Source organism: Larimichthys crocea, chromosome VI, assembly GCF_000972845.2.
Source record: "Larimichthys crocea isolate SSNF chromosome VI, L_crocea_2.0, whole genome shotgun sequence".
NCBI lineage: Eukaryota > Metazoa > Chordata > Actinopteri > Sciaenidae > Larimichthys > Larimichthys crocea.
The window spans coordinates 8579184-8593243 of record NC_040016.1 but is presented as its reverse complement, the minus strand read 5'-3'; the positions used below and the strand labels follow the sequence as shown (position 1 = coordinate 8593243).

General features: G+C 40.1%; 1 protein-coding gene across 1 annotated transcript; it reads left to right on the top strand.

The window, feature by feature from the left end:
- Window positions 1-753: 753 nt before the first annotated feature.
- os9 (OS9 endoplasmic reticulum lectin) lies at window positions 754-11746 on the top strand. The gene is made up of 15 exons (XM_019272296.2): window positions 754-962; window positions 4417-4599; window positions 5648-5711; window positions 5790-5866; window positions 6174-6272; window positions 6404-6605; window positions 6743-6898; window positions 7003-7121; window positions 7417-7477; window positions 7703-7785; window positions 7879-8082; window positions 8191-8392; window positions 8757-8924; window positions 9428-9537; window positions 10446-11746. The coding sequence occupies exons 1-15, from the start codon at window positions 795-797 to the stop codon at window positions 10581-10583; spliced, it is 2034 nt and encodes a 677-aa protein (XP_019127841.1). The 5' UTR covers window positions 754-794; the 3' UTR covers window positions 10584-11746.
- The last annotated feature ends 2314 nt before the right edge of the window (window positions 11747-14060 follow it).

Here is a 14060-nt window from a genome sequence, read left to right as displayed (position 1 = left end):
GGCTGGGTGTGGACGCGTGTGCGCATATGTGTTTGGCATGTGTGTGTGTGTGTGTGGGAATGCATGTTTTAAAGGAGGATGTTGCACCTTTGTTGTGGATATTTTGCTGAAGAAGTCCTATAGTTATATACGTGCAAAATGTGGGCCATTAGAAATATCAGAACACAGCAGTCTTATTAAATAACAAAACAACCAAGCATCGTCGTAATTAGGTGAAATTGACCCCGTGGCACGCCTTTTTAAGAGACGCCTCGCTCCTGCACTGACGTGCTTGTTTGTTTTAAAGCCAAACAAACGCCCCCATGTGCGTTGTTTATATATGATAATACATAATAATATATCATTTCTGCTTCACCAACTTTGAACCGCTTTACCCCCCGTCACAAGGAACATCAACTCACTCTCACACAATTTAAGTCTGCACTTAAAACCCACCTGTTTAAAATCATCTGATTCAATTGCATTGTCCTATTTTTATGTTTTTAATGTTGTATTCTTGTAATTTGATAAACTTTTATGTTTTTTTTTTTGTTTCTGTTACTTTTGTTTATTGTACGGTGTCCTTGGCTGACAGAAAGGCGCCTATGAAATAAAATGTATTATTATTTTTATTAATTATTATTATTATTGTTCAGGTTAGAACCCGTCCATTCATTCTGTGCCGGTGTCATAAACTAACAAACCCCAGCACGAACGAGCCAATCAGAGCGCAGCGCTCCTCGCGTCGACCAATCAGGTGCCACCATGTCAGACGTTGAGTGTGCGTGTGTTGTTGCTGTCAGACAAATGGGGCGATGAGGAGACAGTTAATCATGGCTGCTTCCTCGGTGCGGTGGCTCAAACGTTTGTACGTTTTCCTGTCCGTGTGTCCCCTCTGTGTGCCGGCCTTCTTGAACTTAGAGGAGCTGAATGAGATGAAGTACGGGATTCAAATCCTCCCCGACCCCGTCATCCTCGGGCAGGTGAGTGAGGCCAGTGGTGAGCTCGCTAAGTAGGCTACTGTGTTAGCTGTGTTTCTTTTCTTTAAATGTCATGTTTAAAGGAGTAAAACTGTCTCTTAGAGAGGTGAGAAACTTGATTTAAAACACACAACTCGTTTATAAGTTACAGAAAGAAGACTTTAAGTTGTTTCCATGTGACCTACGCAGCAGCTATCTGTAACAGCTGGCACAACAACAACAACAACAACAGCAGCTTCCTCAGTCTGTCCTTGCTGGTTTGAACTACCTGAGATTGTAAATAACAAACCACTAAACCTGCCTGAATAAGGCTTTAAACGCTCTTTAAAAACCCTTAAACAAGGAGGACTGGATTCAAAGTATCAAAGTTTTGAATTTGAATTTATAAAGTTGAATTTATTGTTCATGTACAAAAAGGAGTTTTTAACAGTGCAAAACACAGAGAAAAGGCTCCTCGAGGAGCTCTAACAGTTGGTTCTAATACATTGTTCAAAAATGGGCTGTCTCGGACACCTCCAGACTGATACAGATAATCAATCAATTGTATAGCCCAAAGTCACAAAGTACATTTGCCTCTGAGGGCTTTACAATCTGTACAGGGAGTGACACCCTCTGTCCTTAGACCAGTGGTTCTTAACCTGGGTTCGATCGAACCCTAGGGCAGTGGTTCTTAACCTTGTTGGACGTACCGAACCCCACCAGTTTCATATGCTCATTCACCGAACCCTTCTTTAGTAAAAAATAAAATATGATTTTTTTACTGGTGCACAAAATGAACCGTGCATTAACATCACCTTGTTCAAATAACAAAACCAACACAGTGCATGAACTCACAACAACTTACCTCAGTGTGACTTCTGCTGTTGCCAGTTCAGATATGCGTTCGATTGAACCCAGGTTAAGAACCACTGCCCTAGGGGTTCGGTGAGTCGGTCTCAGGGGTTCGGTGGAGCCTCCGCCCTGGAATTTTTTATACCATTTGTTGCAACATATCTTTGTGAGCAATGGTTTTCGAGGATGCTGGACATAAAAACTAAGAAAAGGAACAGACTTTGCTGTAAAATTGACATTAGGCTGGCACTTGCCAAGGTGAAGCCACGCATATCTGAACTGGTCTCTCAAAGGCAACAGCAGAAGTCACACTGAGGTAAGTTGTTGTGAGTTCATGCACTGTGTTGGTTTTGTTATTTGAACAAGGTGATGTTAATGCATGGTTCATTTTGTGCACCAGTAAAAAAATCATATTTTATTTTTTACTAAAGAAGGGTTCGGTGAATGAGCATATGAAACTGGTGGGGTTCGGTACCTCCAACAAGGTTAAGAACCACTGCCTTAGACCCTCGGTTCAAGTGAGGAAAAACTTGCCCACAAAAAACTTTTAACAGGGAAAAAAGGTGGAAGAAACCTCAGGAAGAGCCACAGAGGAGGGATCCCTCTCCCAGGACGGACAGACGTGCAATGGATGTCACGTGTACAGAACAAATCAACACAAACATATTGTACAATGACAATGACTGATAAAATGATTACAGTAGCAGTGGAACCTGTGATAGAGATAGAGATACACAGATGCGCAGCGGCAGGAAATCATTAACTAACTATAAACTGTAATGGAGATATGGTAGCAATAATGACAGTGGTAATATGTGTAGTGGACATCGTGCAGGATCACAGCAGCAGCCACGATCCACCAGAACCTGCTGGACGATAGAGCACAGAAACTCCAGGGAAGAAGTTTAGTTAGTAACATGCATTAATGAGACATGTATGTTTACAGATGGTGGGAGAGAGAGTGCTGATGTACAGCATTGTTCAAGGTTCAAAGGATCTTTATTACCCCTCCGAGGGGCAGCAGATGTAACATAAATAACACATATACAGTGCTGCTCAAAAATACACTACTCCAAAAAATTGTGTTAATTGTTACGAGAATTTTTAAAGAAGAACCCTTGAATAAGGAAGACTGGATTCAAAGTATCAAAGTTTAAGTTGAATTTATTGTTCTCGTACAAGAAGGAGCTTTTAACAATGCAATACACAAACGGGTTACAGAGAAAAGGCTCCTCGAGGAGCTCTAACAGTTGGTTCTTATACATTGTTCAAAAATGGGCTGTCTCCGACACCTCCCCACTGATACAGATAACGTCATAACATTCCTTTAGTTGGTTTACTGCTCAGAAATGAGCACTATATTTTATATCCACATGGTACTCCCCTAGCCTGTCTCTCCTGTCCTTGTACTACTAATTTATGGACAGGGCTGTAGAAGGTCTTTAACCCATCAGCAGGACCAGTATCTGCTCCTTTGTGCAAGGAGGAACAGGATGAGCACTGCCAGAGCCCTACAAAAGACCCACAGGAGGCCACTGGTGTGAAAGTCTCTGACCAAACAATCAGAAACAGACTTCATGAGGGTGGCCCGAGGGCCCGACGTCCTGTACTGGACCCTGTACTCACTGCCCGGCACCATGGAGCTCAACTGGCATTTTGCCACAGAACACCACAGTTGGCAGGTCCGCCACTGGTGCCCTGTGATTTCACAGATGAGAGCAGGTTCAATCTGAGCACATGTGATAGACATGAACAGGTCTGGAGACGCTAAATGAACCACTGAAATGGACCAATAGCATCAGAGATGTTTAGGGACGAAATTGTGCATCACTGATTGAAACAGAGGTTAAACCAGGTCACTTTAGTCTTACCCGGGTGAACCCATACAGGCCATCATGCAGAGAGGAAGCGAGAGCTCAGAGAGGAACTCAGGAAGAGGGAAGTGACAGCACATTTGTCTGAAGTCATCTCAAAAAGAAATTGAGCTTCATCGTTCCAACGTGAGAGCGGCAGATCATCTACAAATGGAGAGCACTGAAAAAGACTACAACTCCACCTGGAAGTGGATGACCTTCTAAAACATTAACAAGAGACACAAGAACATTGGTAACGGCAAATATCCTCCAAAGCAGATGTGAGAGACAAGATGAGTCACTACAGAAACCGTTTGGTCGAGGTTAGGAGTTGCAATATCCTATTAATTGAAGGGGTTCACATACTGTTGCACCCTTTTTGTTAAATAAAGAATGAAAGAATTTCTTTTCTTTAAGTCCATTATTTGGTCTGTATTGTGAATTGAGGTATAACTTCACAATAAATATGGTTAATTTAGACAGTTGCTGTAGGGTTCGCAAACTTTTGAGCAGCACTGTACAACAAAGGTGACAACAACCAGTGAAGGGCAAAATAAATACATGCTACATAAAGGTTCTGTGTCTCTTGTTGTGTTATTTAAAAAAAAGGCTATAGCAGCAGGAACAAAGAGTTTTTGTGTCTACTTGTTCTGCATTTAGGCAGACAGAAACAACATGAAGCAGCCGTTCAGGGGGTGACTTGGGTCAATCAGCAGATTAAAGTGGGATCAATATTCAAATTGATTGATGAATTATATCCTTTCTCCTTTTAGACCAAGACAGAGGAGGTTATGATGGTGTCCAGTAAGTACAAGCAACTGTACGAGTGTCGACTTCCAGCCCAGGCTGTCCGGTTTCATCAGGATCCTGCCTCCGAGCCGGACTCACAAGGGTACACCGGGCCTGACATACCAGACCTACTCAGTCCAATGCACGACGCCCAGTGTCTAGTGAAGGTTAGTTCACTAGATGATCCAATAGTCAAATACATATGCTGTTTAGAAAATATTCAACCGTGTATCCATCCAAGGTAAAGCTGTTTTTAATGCAGACTGTGTCACACTGACTGCACCTGTTGCTAAAATGTATTTTGGATTCAAGCAGCCAAATACACGATTGCACTAAAAACACATTCATCTGGTCACATTTGATGTGAATGATGTATGTGGCTTAGTATGACTCATTATGCCAAAGTACAAGTTTCCACTAGTCCAGTGTCAATTCTTTGTGTTTTTTGGTCCAAGCACATCTCTTCTACTTCTTCTTCTTGGTCTCCCTCTCCCTGATTTTTCTTTACTTAGATGAGTGGTCCTTGCCATAATATGGATTATTACATAGTTGTATAGGGCTATAAGTGGCACAGTGGTGCAGTGATTATCACTGTCGCCTCACAGCAAGAAGGCTGCTGGTTCGAGCCTTGAATCTTCCTCCTACACTCCAAATACACTCACTAACTAAATTGAGCATGAAATGATTTGCATCAAGAGCATCTCCGCTAAATCATTTCCTCGGGGGGAAACAATGTAGTATGATTATAACAGGAACTAAATGCAGCCTGCATTTGTTCCTGCTGTTACACTCAGATTAAGAAAGTAGATTAGAACAACCAGATACTGCTGTTTAATCATCAGAAACAGGTTATGGTTAAAAAATATTAGTTTAGTGTGAAAGCAAAAAATAAACAGGAGCTTGTTTTGAGTCAACAGCTGCTTGTGATTTCATTTTCTGTTGTCTGGACTCTTAATATGCGCCTTGACTTTTCCATTTTTGACACGCACATACTAGCCTGCGTCCTGACATGCCACTTTTCAATCATCCCAATCATCGATCAACAACCAAATAAGTGGACAACAAGTTGTTTTAAGGCTTCCTTTTGGGGCATAACTTGTTCAAAAGCACATCAAGTGTGTACAAGTTGTTTTGAGCGTGTGGACGTCTGATAGGATGATCTGTCGTACTGTTGATGTGTCGGTCATTGACATTTGCTGTCTCTGTTTCCTGCAGACGAAGGACTGGTGGACGTATGAGTTCTGTCATGGTCAGCATATCAGACAGTACCACCTTGAAGGTAAGAGCCCACCTCTGAGTTTTACATCATTTTTTTTTATGGCAACCACTTTGACACAAGTTGTTTCTCTCTCCCCAGACACAGAAATCAAAGGAGACATTCTCTTCCTCGGTTACTATGAATCTGAATTTGATTGGAGTAATGAAACAGCAAAGGTAAAGCTGCCTCAGTTTTGTAGTATTCATTGTTTTTTTTTGGTTTTTTTATCATTCTTGATGGTCTTAACTTGATAATAACATGACTGTTGAGTGCTTAGTGTTTATGTAACACTTCCACATGGATACGTTTCCATCTAACTTTATGTGTACAGCAGAATTTATATGAATTTTCTCTCTGTTATGTGATTTATTTTACGTTTATTTATTTGTTTCATCTGTCACAGCACAGAAAAAAACAGCTGTCAGTCTTTAAGCTACAAAAAAAAAAAAAAAAAGAAAAACATTTTTTCTGTTTAATTCCCAGGCCTCCAAACAGCACAGACTGAAGCGCTACCACAGTCAGAGCTATGTGAATGGCTCCAAGTGTGACCTAAATGGAAGTCCCAGAGAGACTGAAGTCCGGGTGAGATATTTGATGTATCTGTAATCTATGCTGCCTATGTGGGCTTGTCTTGTTTTATTCCAAAAAGAAATTTGAAACCAGAGCAGATCCTTTTAAACACACCAAGACAATTTTACTTGTATTATTTCCAGTTTGTTTGTGAAGAAGGCTCGGGTGACTACATCGCCCGAGTGGATGAGCCTCAGTCGTGCCGCTATGTGCTGACAGTTCATACCAGTCGTACCTGCCAGCATCCATTCCTTCGGCCACCATCCACCGCCAAGCCCCAGGGTATCGTGTGCCAGCCTGCGCTAAGTGCGCAACAGTATATGGATTACGTCAAGGCCCAAGTCTGTGAGTTAACTAAAAAAAAAAGAAGATCGCTGTGATACAGCATTTCCAGAAAATCTTGCTTCATTACTTTGTCTAATTTTAACAATAGGAAATGTGTGACATGATCTTTCTTTTCTTTTCTCTCTGTCTGTTCTCAGCGGATACAAAGCGTAAAGTAGAGCAGATCTCAGAGGAGCTGAGGACTCTTGATGAGATGTTGGCTGGTAATGACGGGGCAGATGGAGCAGTGGAAGTGACAGCAGAAGCCACATCACCTGCACAAAGTGATGACCTGAACCAGGCGGACAGAAAAGGTGCAGTTTTTTTTTTAAATGACCTTCAAAGCATTGTAGTAAGTTGGCATGTCAGATGAAAACATGAGTGACGTGGACACCTATTGCTTTTTATTTTGAAACAGATACTGCTGATGTTTCTGGGGATGCCAGGTCAGAGGAGGGAGAAGATTCTGACTTCTGGGAGGGAGTTACAAAGCCAGGGAGTTCAAAAACAGCCTCCTCAGATCAACAGGAGAATCAGGTATAAAAATATGCCTTAGGGTCAGTTTTGCATTTTAAGAAGAGACGCTTCTCTGGAGTCTATTGACTGACTGTTTGAGTTGTTTTAACCGGACAAGCTGGACAGTGCAATGCACTTGTTTTAAACCGAAAGACTACATTGTTAACTGTTTTTCTTCACAGTATATAGGGTTGTATATATTCACCAGAAGTGTAATTTTACTAGCTTGTTATATATACGTATTATGCCAGATCCGTACATCCAGTAAATGTAGGTGTCACTTTCCCTCTAACCTTTTTTTCCCCCCCACGCACAGGCAGCAGATGAAGGCTATAATTCACTTACAGACAATGAAGTTATAGATGATGGTGATGAAGGTACTGCAATTTTCTGCTCCTGTCTTTCTTATCACAGATACACACACACACACACACACACACACACACACACACACACACAAGGAAAACCAATGCAGTTTATGATCATTCTAGTCACTGACAGCTGATTTAGGAAACACAGGGTTTTAGTTAGTTAGTCATTATGGAGTACATCATGGTTTCTTTCTTTTGTGTTTGACCTCTTTTTAAATGAATGTGTTTCAGTTGAAAAATTCAACTTTAAAATCATCACTGACCCAGCAGACCTGAGGAAATTTGTCCAGCATCTCAAAGAGAGCAACAGGAAGGTCGGCACTTGCCAAGATTATTGTGATATTTTTTTATTTTCCACCTTATGTATGGGGTATTCCAGTTGAACGCAGCATTTGTTTTGTTCATAGAAAGCACAAATCCAAGCCAAAAGTCGGGGAGAGAAACCACAAAACGACAGAGTAACAGAGAAGCTCGTTGAGGAAGAGAAAGACGAAGATGAGCGCCTGCTGCAGGAGTTTGAGGATGAGATCTCCGACCTCACAGTGCCCTCAGACAAGATTGAAGAAATAAAGGATGAAATGCAGAAGGAGTTTGATAACATCATAAATGAGGTTTCAAACACAAAAATGCATCTATATCAATCCTATATATTCAAATGTTATTATGCAGATTAGACACAATGAACTAAATGAATAGACTGGCTTCTGTCTGTGTTGTAGGCCCAGCAGGAATTAGAAACCGAAGGTCTGAAAGGGGAGTTTGATCGCACTCAAGCAACACAGACACTGGAGACGACACTGGACAAGCTACTTGATCATTTCAAGGACAAAGACGTCCAGGACCCCGAGCAGGAAACGGCGGGGGTTCAAAGAGCCAGTGACCCGACCAGGGGCAGCCCCAGCCTGGCTCCAAAGCAGCCAGGTAACCAGCCAGCCTACCCCTCAGTTCATACCCGTACGCTCTGTGTCCGCCTCCATCATCGTCATATTTCATCCATACGTACAGTGGATGTTTGTTGTGACATCTTTCATCTCAGATTAGATCCACACATGGAGTTAGTTTGATGCAAAAATCCAGAGAATTCATGTTTTCAGATTGCAGTTTAAGTAGCCTTTCCTCCGCTGCCATTGATGTAATTATGTCGAGCTTCGCGTAATTGAAGTCCATGACAATGCACAAATGTAATACTCACACATTCTTGGCCTCCTCCATCCTGTGGCCCTGCTGATTGGTTATTTTTGAGGTGAACTGTGTTGTTTGTCCCTCTTTTGTCTCGTCAACCCAGACCAAGCGGCTGACGACCATGTTAAGATCAAAATTACTAAGTATAAGACGGGCAGCAGCCCTGATGGGGAGGTCAAAGTTCAGGAGATGGGCGAAGGAGACCCCGAGTGGCAGCACATAAAGGACGTGGTTAAAGAACAGCTAGAGAAAGCAGGACTGAAGGCAGAAGGTATGAGGGGGGAGTGCCCGAAACACTCACGGCCTTTTCTCTCTTCCATCTGTGATCTTGAGCATATAGTAGTTCTGTGCTTCTCTTCTCATCTCTGTCAAAACACATACAACTTTCAGATTTTTCCAACGTTTAGTTGTTTAACAGATGGCACAATAGTGCCAGTAGTATAAAGAGTTTCCTAAATATGCTTTGACCAAAATTAGTAGCTGAACTTTAGACCAGGGATTCATTCAATTAGTCATTTTTATTTAACAGAATTGACAAATTAAAGATCATTGTAGCAAAAAAAAAAAACTCTTGACAGCAGTTAGCTGAAGCTTATTTTAACAACTAAGGCAGACGAAAGGTGTGTCGTCCATGTCTTTCTTGTTCATCCCCTGTTGTGCTCTTACCATTCTTCATTCCGACTGTTTGTTGTTTTTAACGTGTTTTACCGGGACAGTTTTCTTACATGTATTTAATCGGGCAAGCGTGCCTTTTCCCCTGTTTGTTCTATTTAGGTAAAATTGAGGTGAAGATCTTGACACGGAAAAACGCAGAGGAGGCAGGTGATCAGTGGCTGACTGAAGAGGATACAAAGTCCTTCAGGGAGCTCCTCATTAATCTCCTGGTAATTTAAGAAGTGATTCACTGTTACACTTTGTTGCTGCTGCGTGCTGTAGACTTTGCTTAGTGACTCATTTCAGCCTGTGGAGAGCAGAGAGCGCTGTTGTTCTTGTATAAATGTGTAATTTAAGAACTGAACTAAATTTATATTTACACATTGTGGAGAGTTAGATGAGAAAATTGATGACACTCATGTCTGTCTATTAAATATGAAGCTATAGTCAACAGTCGGCTGGCTTGGTTGCTGGCTTCAGGTTCATATTTAACATTTGATATTAACAGATAAGACGGTGGTATAAATCTCCCTCATTTAATTAAGTTAAATATGTATTTCCCATAAATGTTGCTTCAGGGGGAAAAAATAACTGATCTTAAATATATACAAAACTAAATATATTTTAATATTTGTTAAGTTTGCTTTAGTATAATAACAAAAGATGTACTTGATATTAGATTATAAAATGCATGAGCTTCATTTACTAAAACATCTCATTTGATTTCATGTTTCAAGATCCAATCTGTCATATATCTATGGGAAGAAGTAATGACGCTGTGTTCACAAGGTTTCTTCTCACGTGGTTTTATTGTACTGCCAAGACACATTCCTCTACCATCATAAAAAAAATTTTTTTATGAGGTTAAACATCAACCTGCAAGGAAGAGAAGCAGGCATGCTATATAACACTTTTCAATGAGTGTGATTATTGTCTACCAACTATATTGACTACAAGACAAGATGTGTCAGGATCTGGGTTGCTTTTCTCTTTCCCGTCTAGAAAACATGAATATCATGTGTATGAAACATGTGTCTGCATGTTCTGTTATTGGCATTCAGCAACAACAAGACAAACATTTGATTGGAAAGTGTGTGGTTGTTTTTTAAATCCATCCCTTTTTTGTTTCGTCCTACAGACTGGAGGCACAGAAGAGGTTGACAAAGAACAAAAGAGGCAACAGGAGTTGGAGAACAACTATAGGTTTGTATGGGGAGAGTCCCAGGAAGAATCCCAGTCGTCCAGCACCTCTGACTCAGACGATGTGGACATATGAACTCACCCTGTACACGTTTTCATGACAATGAACTCCTGTGGAGACCGGCAGGGTGAGGGACTCAAAAGTGCAGCCTGCAAATTTGAATAAGAGCCCACATGATTAAATTACTGCTATTAAGCCTGGCAGATAATATTGACTCACCTGTTTGCACATTCAGATGTGTCTTTGTGTGTCTTTAATAGGCAATATGTGTCTTTAGTAGGCATCGGTCGTGTTGCAACGATGAAACGGCAACACCTCAGCTGTACTTGAGCAAGTGCAGTTATGCATTTTTCCCCTTTTTGATGGGATTCTGTTTTGATAGATGGCTAGAGCAGCCGCGTGACGTACAATATGTACCTTTTTTTTTGTTTTGTTTTTTTTTCATTAGTATTTCAGTGAATTTTACTGAATGTTTGAACCTAGTTCCGAGGTTTGTCAGCAGCACACTGTGTCCATAGTTAAATTATTACTTACTGGTGCATTTGTCTTATACAAACAAGTCCTAACATTGAAGTGACACAGCTGGGGGGGAACTGTGCATGCCTCAACAGACTGGACAAGGATTTGTGCAGGTTGTTTAATTTACTGTTTACTCAAAAGTATGATTGTGTCTGCATACGGAATAACAAAGGGCAAATACCCGAAGGTCCACATTTCAGTCCCCACAATGTCTCACACACTGCGTTTGATGATAAGATTCGTCAGTAAACACAACTGTAGATTACAGACGTGTTTGCACACATGCTGTGGCACTTTATTTTATTTTTTTTAGAAAAGTTTGTGTAAACTCCTAATTTTAACACTGTTCTACACATATTTTGTTTTCCCTTTCGGTTGTCGTACTTTTTAAAGGGATTCAAAAGAATATAGGAAGATGGATCTATAAAGTGTGTACTTTTGTTTCTCACAAGAGCTTCCCCCATGTTTAATTTACCTGAAGTTTGCGACAAAGGAAGCTACAACGTCAATCAGATTCCGTGTACCAAAACTTTTCTAAGGATCCTTCACAGGTAAAAGGGCTGAATTTGTACAGTTTGTGAATAATTGTGGCCACAGCTCAACATGTACATAATTATTGCATAAATATGTTTTTTTGAATTAATTTGTTGTAAATTGGCACAAATTAAGAAGGACTTGAGTTACCTGAGTAAACATGTTAAAAATTTGTGACTAATTAATCGTGTGTATGAAACTTAATTTCACTGTGGGACATCTACAAACTCTGTCAGACACACGATTGAGGCATTGGTTTCTAAAGAAGACAGTGTCCAGAGTTGGTATTGTGGATGTGTAATTACATTAATTATATAATTAGCCAACTGAATTTCACTTCTGAAATAATACAGGTGCGTTTCAAAAATCATATTTCACTTCTGAAATAATACAGGTGCGTTTCAAAAATCATAGGAAAAGTTTGTTTATTATTATTCAAGTTCAAGTCGGCTTTATTGTCAATACTGCAATATGTACAAGACATACAGAGAATTGAAATTGCGTTTCTCTCTGTCCAAACGGCACTAAACATGAAAGATAAAATACAAAATATAAGTAAAGATGTAAAAATATATATAAAATAAAATATGAAAAAAAAAAAAAAAAAAAAATTATATATCTATATCTATATATATATATATATATCTCTATTATATATATATCTATATTATATATATATCTAATATACATATATATTACTCTATATATATATATATAATATATATTATACAAGCTAAAAGACATCCGGGAATAGAAAAGTCTGGAGATATAAATAGTATGAACTGTATAAGCAGAATATACATGCACCTGTATAGATGCACCTGTAGATGGTTCCACCCTTTTGTTTGAGCCCGGGATTACAAAGTGACATAAGTATGTCTGTCAGCAATCTGTGGGCTTAACTCTATCACAAAGCTCATGTTGAGCTGTTGAACTGTGTGTTTTGGTGTGTCTGGACGTGTCTTTGTGGTTACAACAGCAAAGCATGCCTTGATTCACTAATCTGTGTGGTACCTCAAGAAAGACGTTAGTGGATGTAAAACAGAAGCGGAGACACATGCAGACACTCACTAACTGACCCTGGACCTTTTAAACCTGATTCCGGGATCCATTCATCCACTCACTCATACTGTCGGACGAAGTGACTGCTCGGCCCTGTTCCTTCTGCCCATAAAATGTTCATGTGTCCTTTTCCTGGATTCAAAGTATCAAAGTTTAAGTTGGATTTATTATTCTTGTAGAAGAAGGAGCATTTAACAGTGCAACACACTAAAAAGGGGTTACAGAGAAAAGGCTCCTCGAGGAGCTCTAACAGTTGGTTCTTATACATTTTTTTAAAATGGGCTGTCTTGGACACCTCCAGACTGATACAAATAATATCATAACATTCCTTTTTTTTTGGTTTTCTGCCCAGTAATGAGCATTATGATTCATATCCAAATGGTACTCCCATAGCCTGTCTCTCCTGTTCTTGTACTGTTGATTTATAATTATCTCTCCCTGCCAGCCTCAGTAAACACAGGCCCAATATAAGGGAGGTGCACGAGACATGCAAAAGACAGGATACACACACACTATATGAATTAAAACACTTGATTACACGCAGCATAATCCTAATTTTTATAACAGACGTGATAGAAGTCTCTTAAGCATGCGTATTTAAAACTGCAAGACTTAAGTTGAGCTTCACTCTTCACTCTTAATACTCGTACACTTTTCAAGTTTCAAGAGTTAAAAACATCACGTGAAGTCTGAGCTATTTGTGCGAGTGTCACAAGCCAAATGCAATTTAAAAACTGAGCGTCTTTTCGGACACACATGCAGCATGTGGACACACCTGTATGGTGAGGTTGGTTGAGGTTGAAGAGAGCAGACCCAGCATAGACTGACTGACTTTCTCTCTCTCTCTCTCCCAAGCTGGGAAATTACAGTGCAGCAGTGACAATAGACAACATAAGATAAGATAATACTTTATTGATCCCACACCGGGAAAATTCACTTATTACAGCAGCGAAAAATAGAAACCAAGGAGGGAAACACAAGTGTACATATTTACAAAAAGTACTACAGTATAATGTGCAGGTTTACGAATGTGCAGATTTGCTAGACAAGTACTAGGGTAGAACATAAGTATTACAGAAAACAAAACAGAAACAGACATGTACAGGAGACTACAACATGATCAGGTGCAGGTGATCATCAACATAAGAATAAAAATATAAGAGCAAACTATACATAATAAAATAGCAATAGTGAATAAAATATATTGTACAGAGGTATATACAGCAAATTGGCAGTGTTGATTTGTGCAAAGTAAGGAGAAATGTGAAGTGACTGTAAATTGTAAATTATGACCTAGCTGTCATTATACAGTGTGATGGCATGTGGCAGGAAAGATTTCCTGTATCTGTCCCTTCGACAGCCTGTCCAAGAACAGAGCCAGCCTTCTTGATGATCTTCAATATATGCAAAAGACAGGATACACACACACACACACAC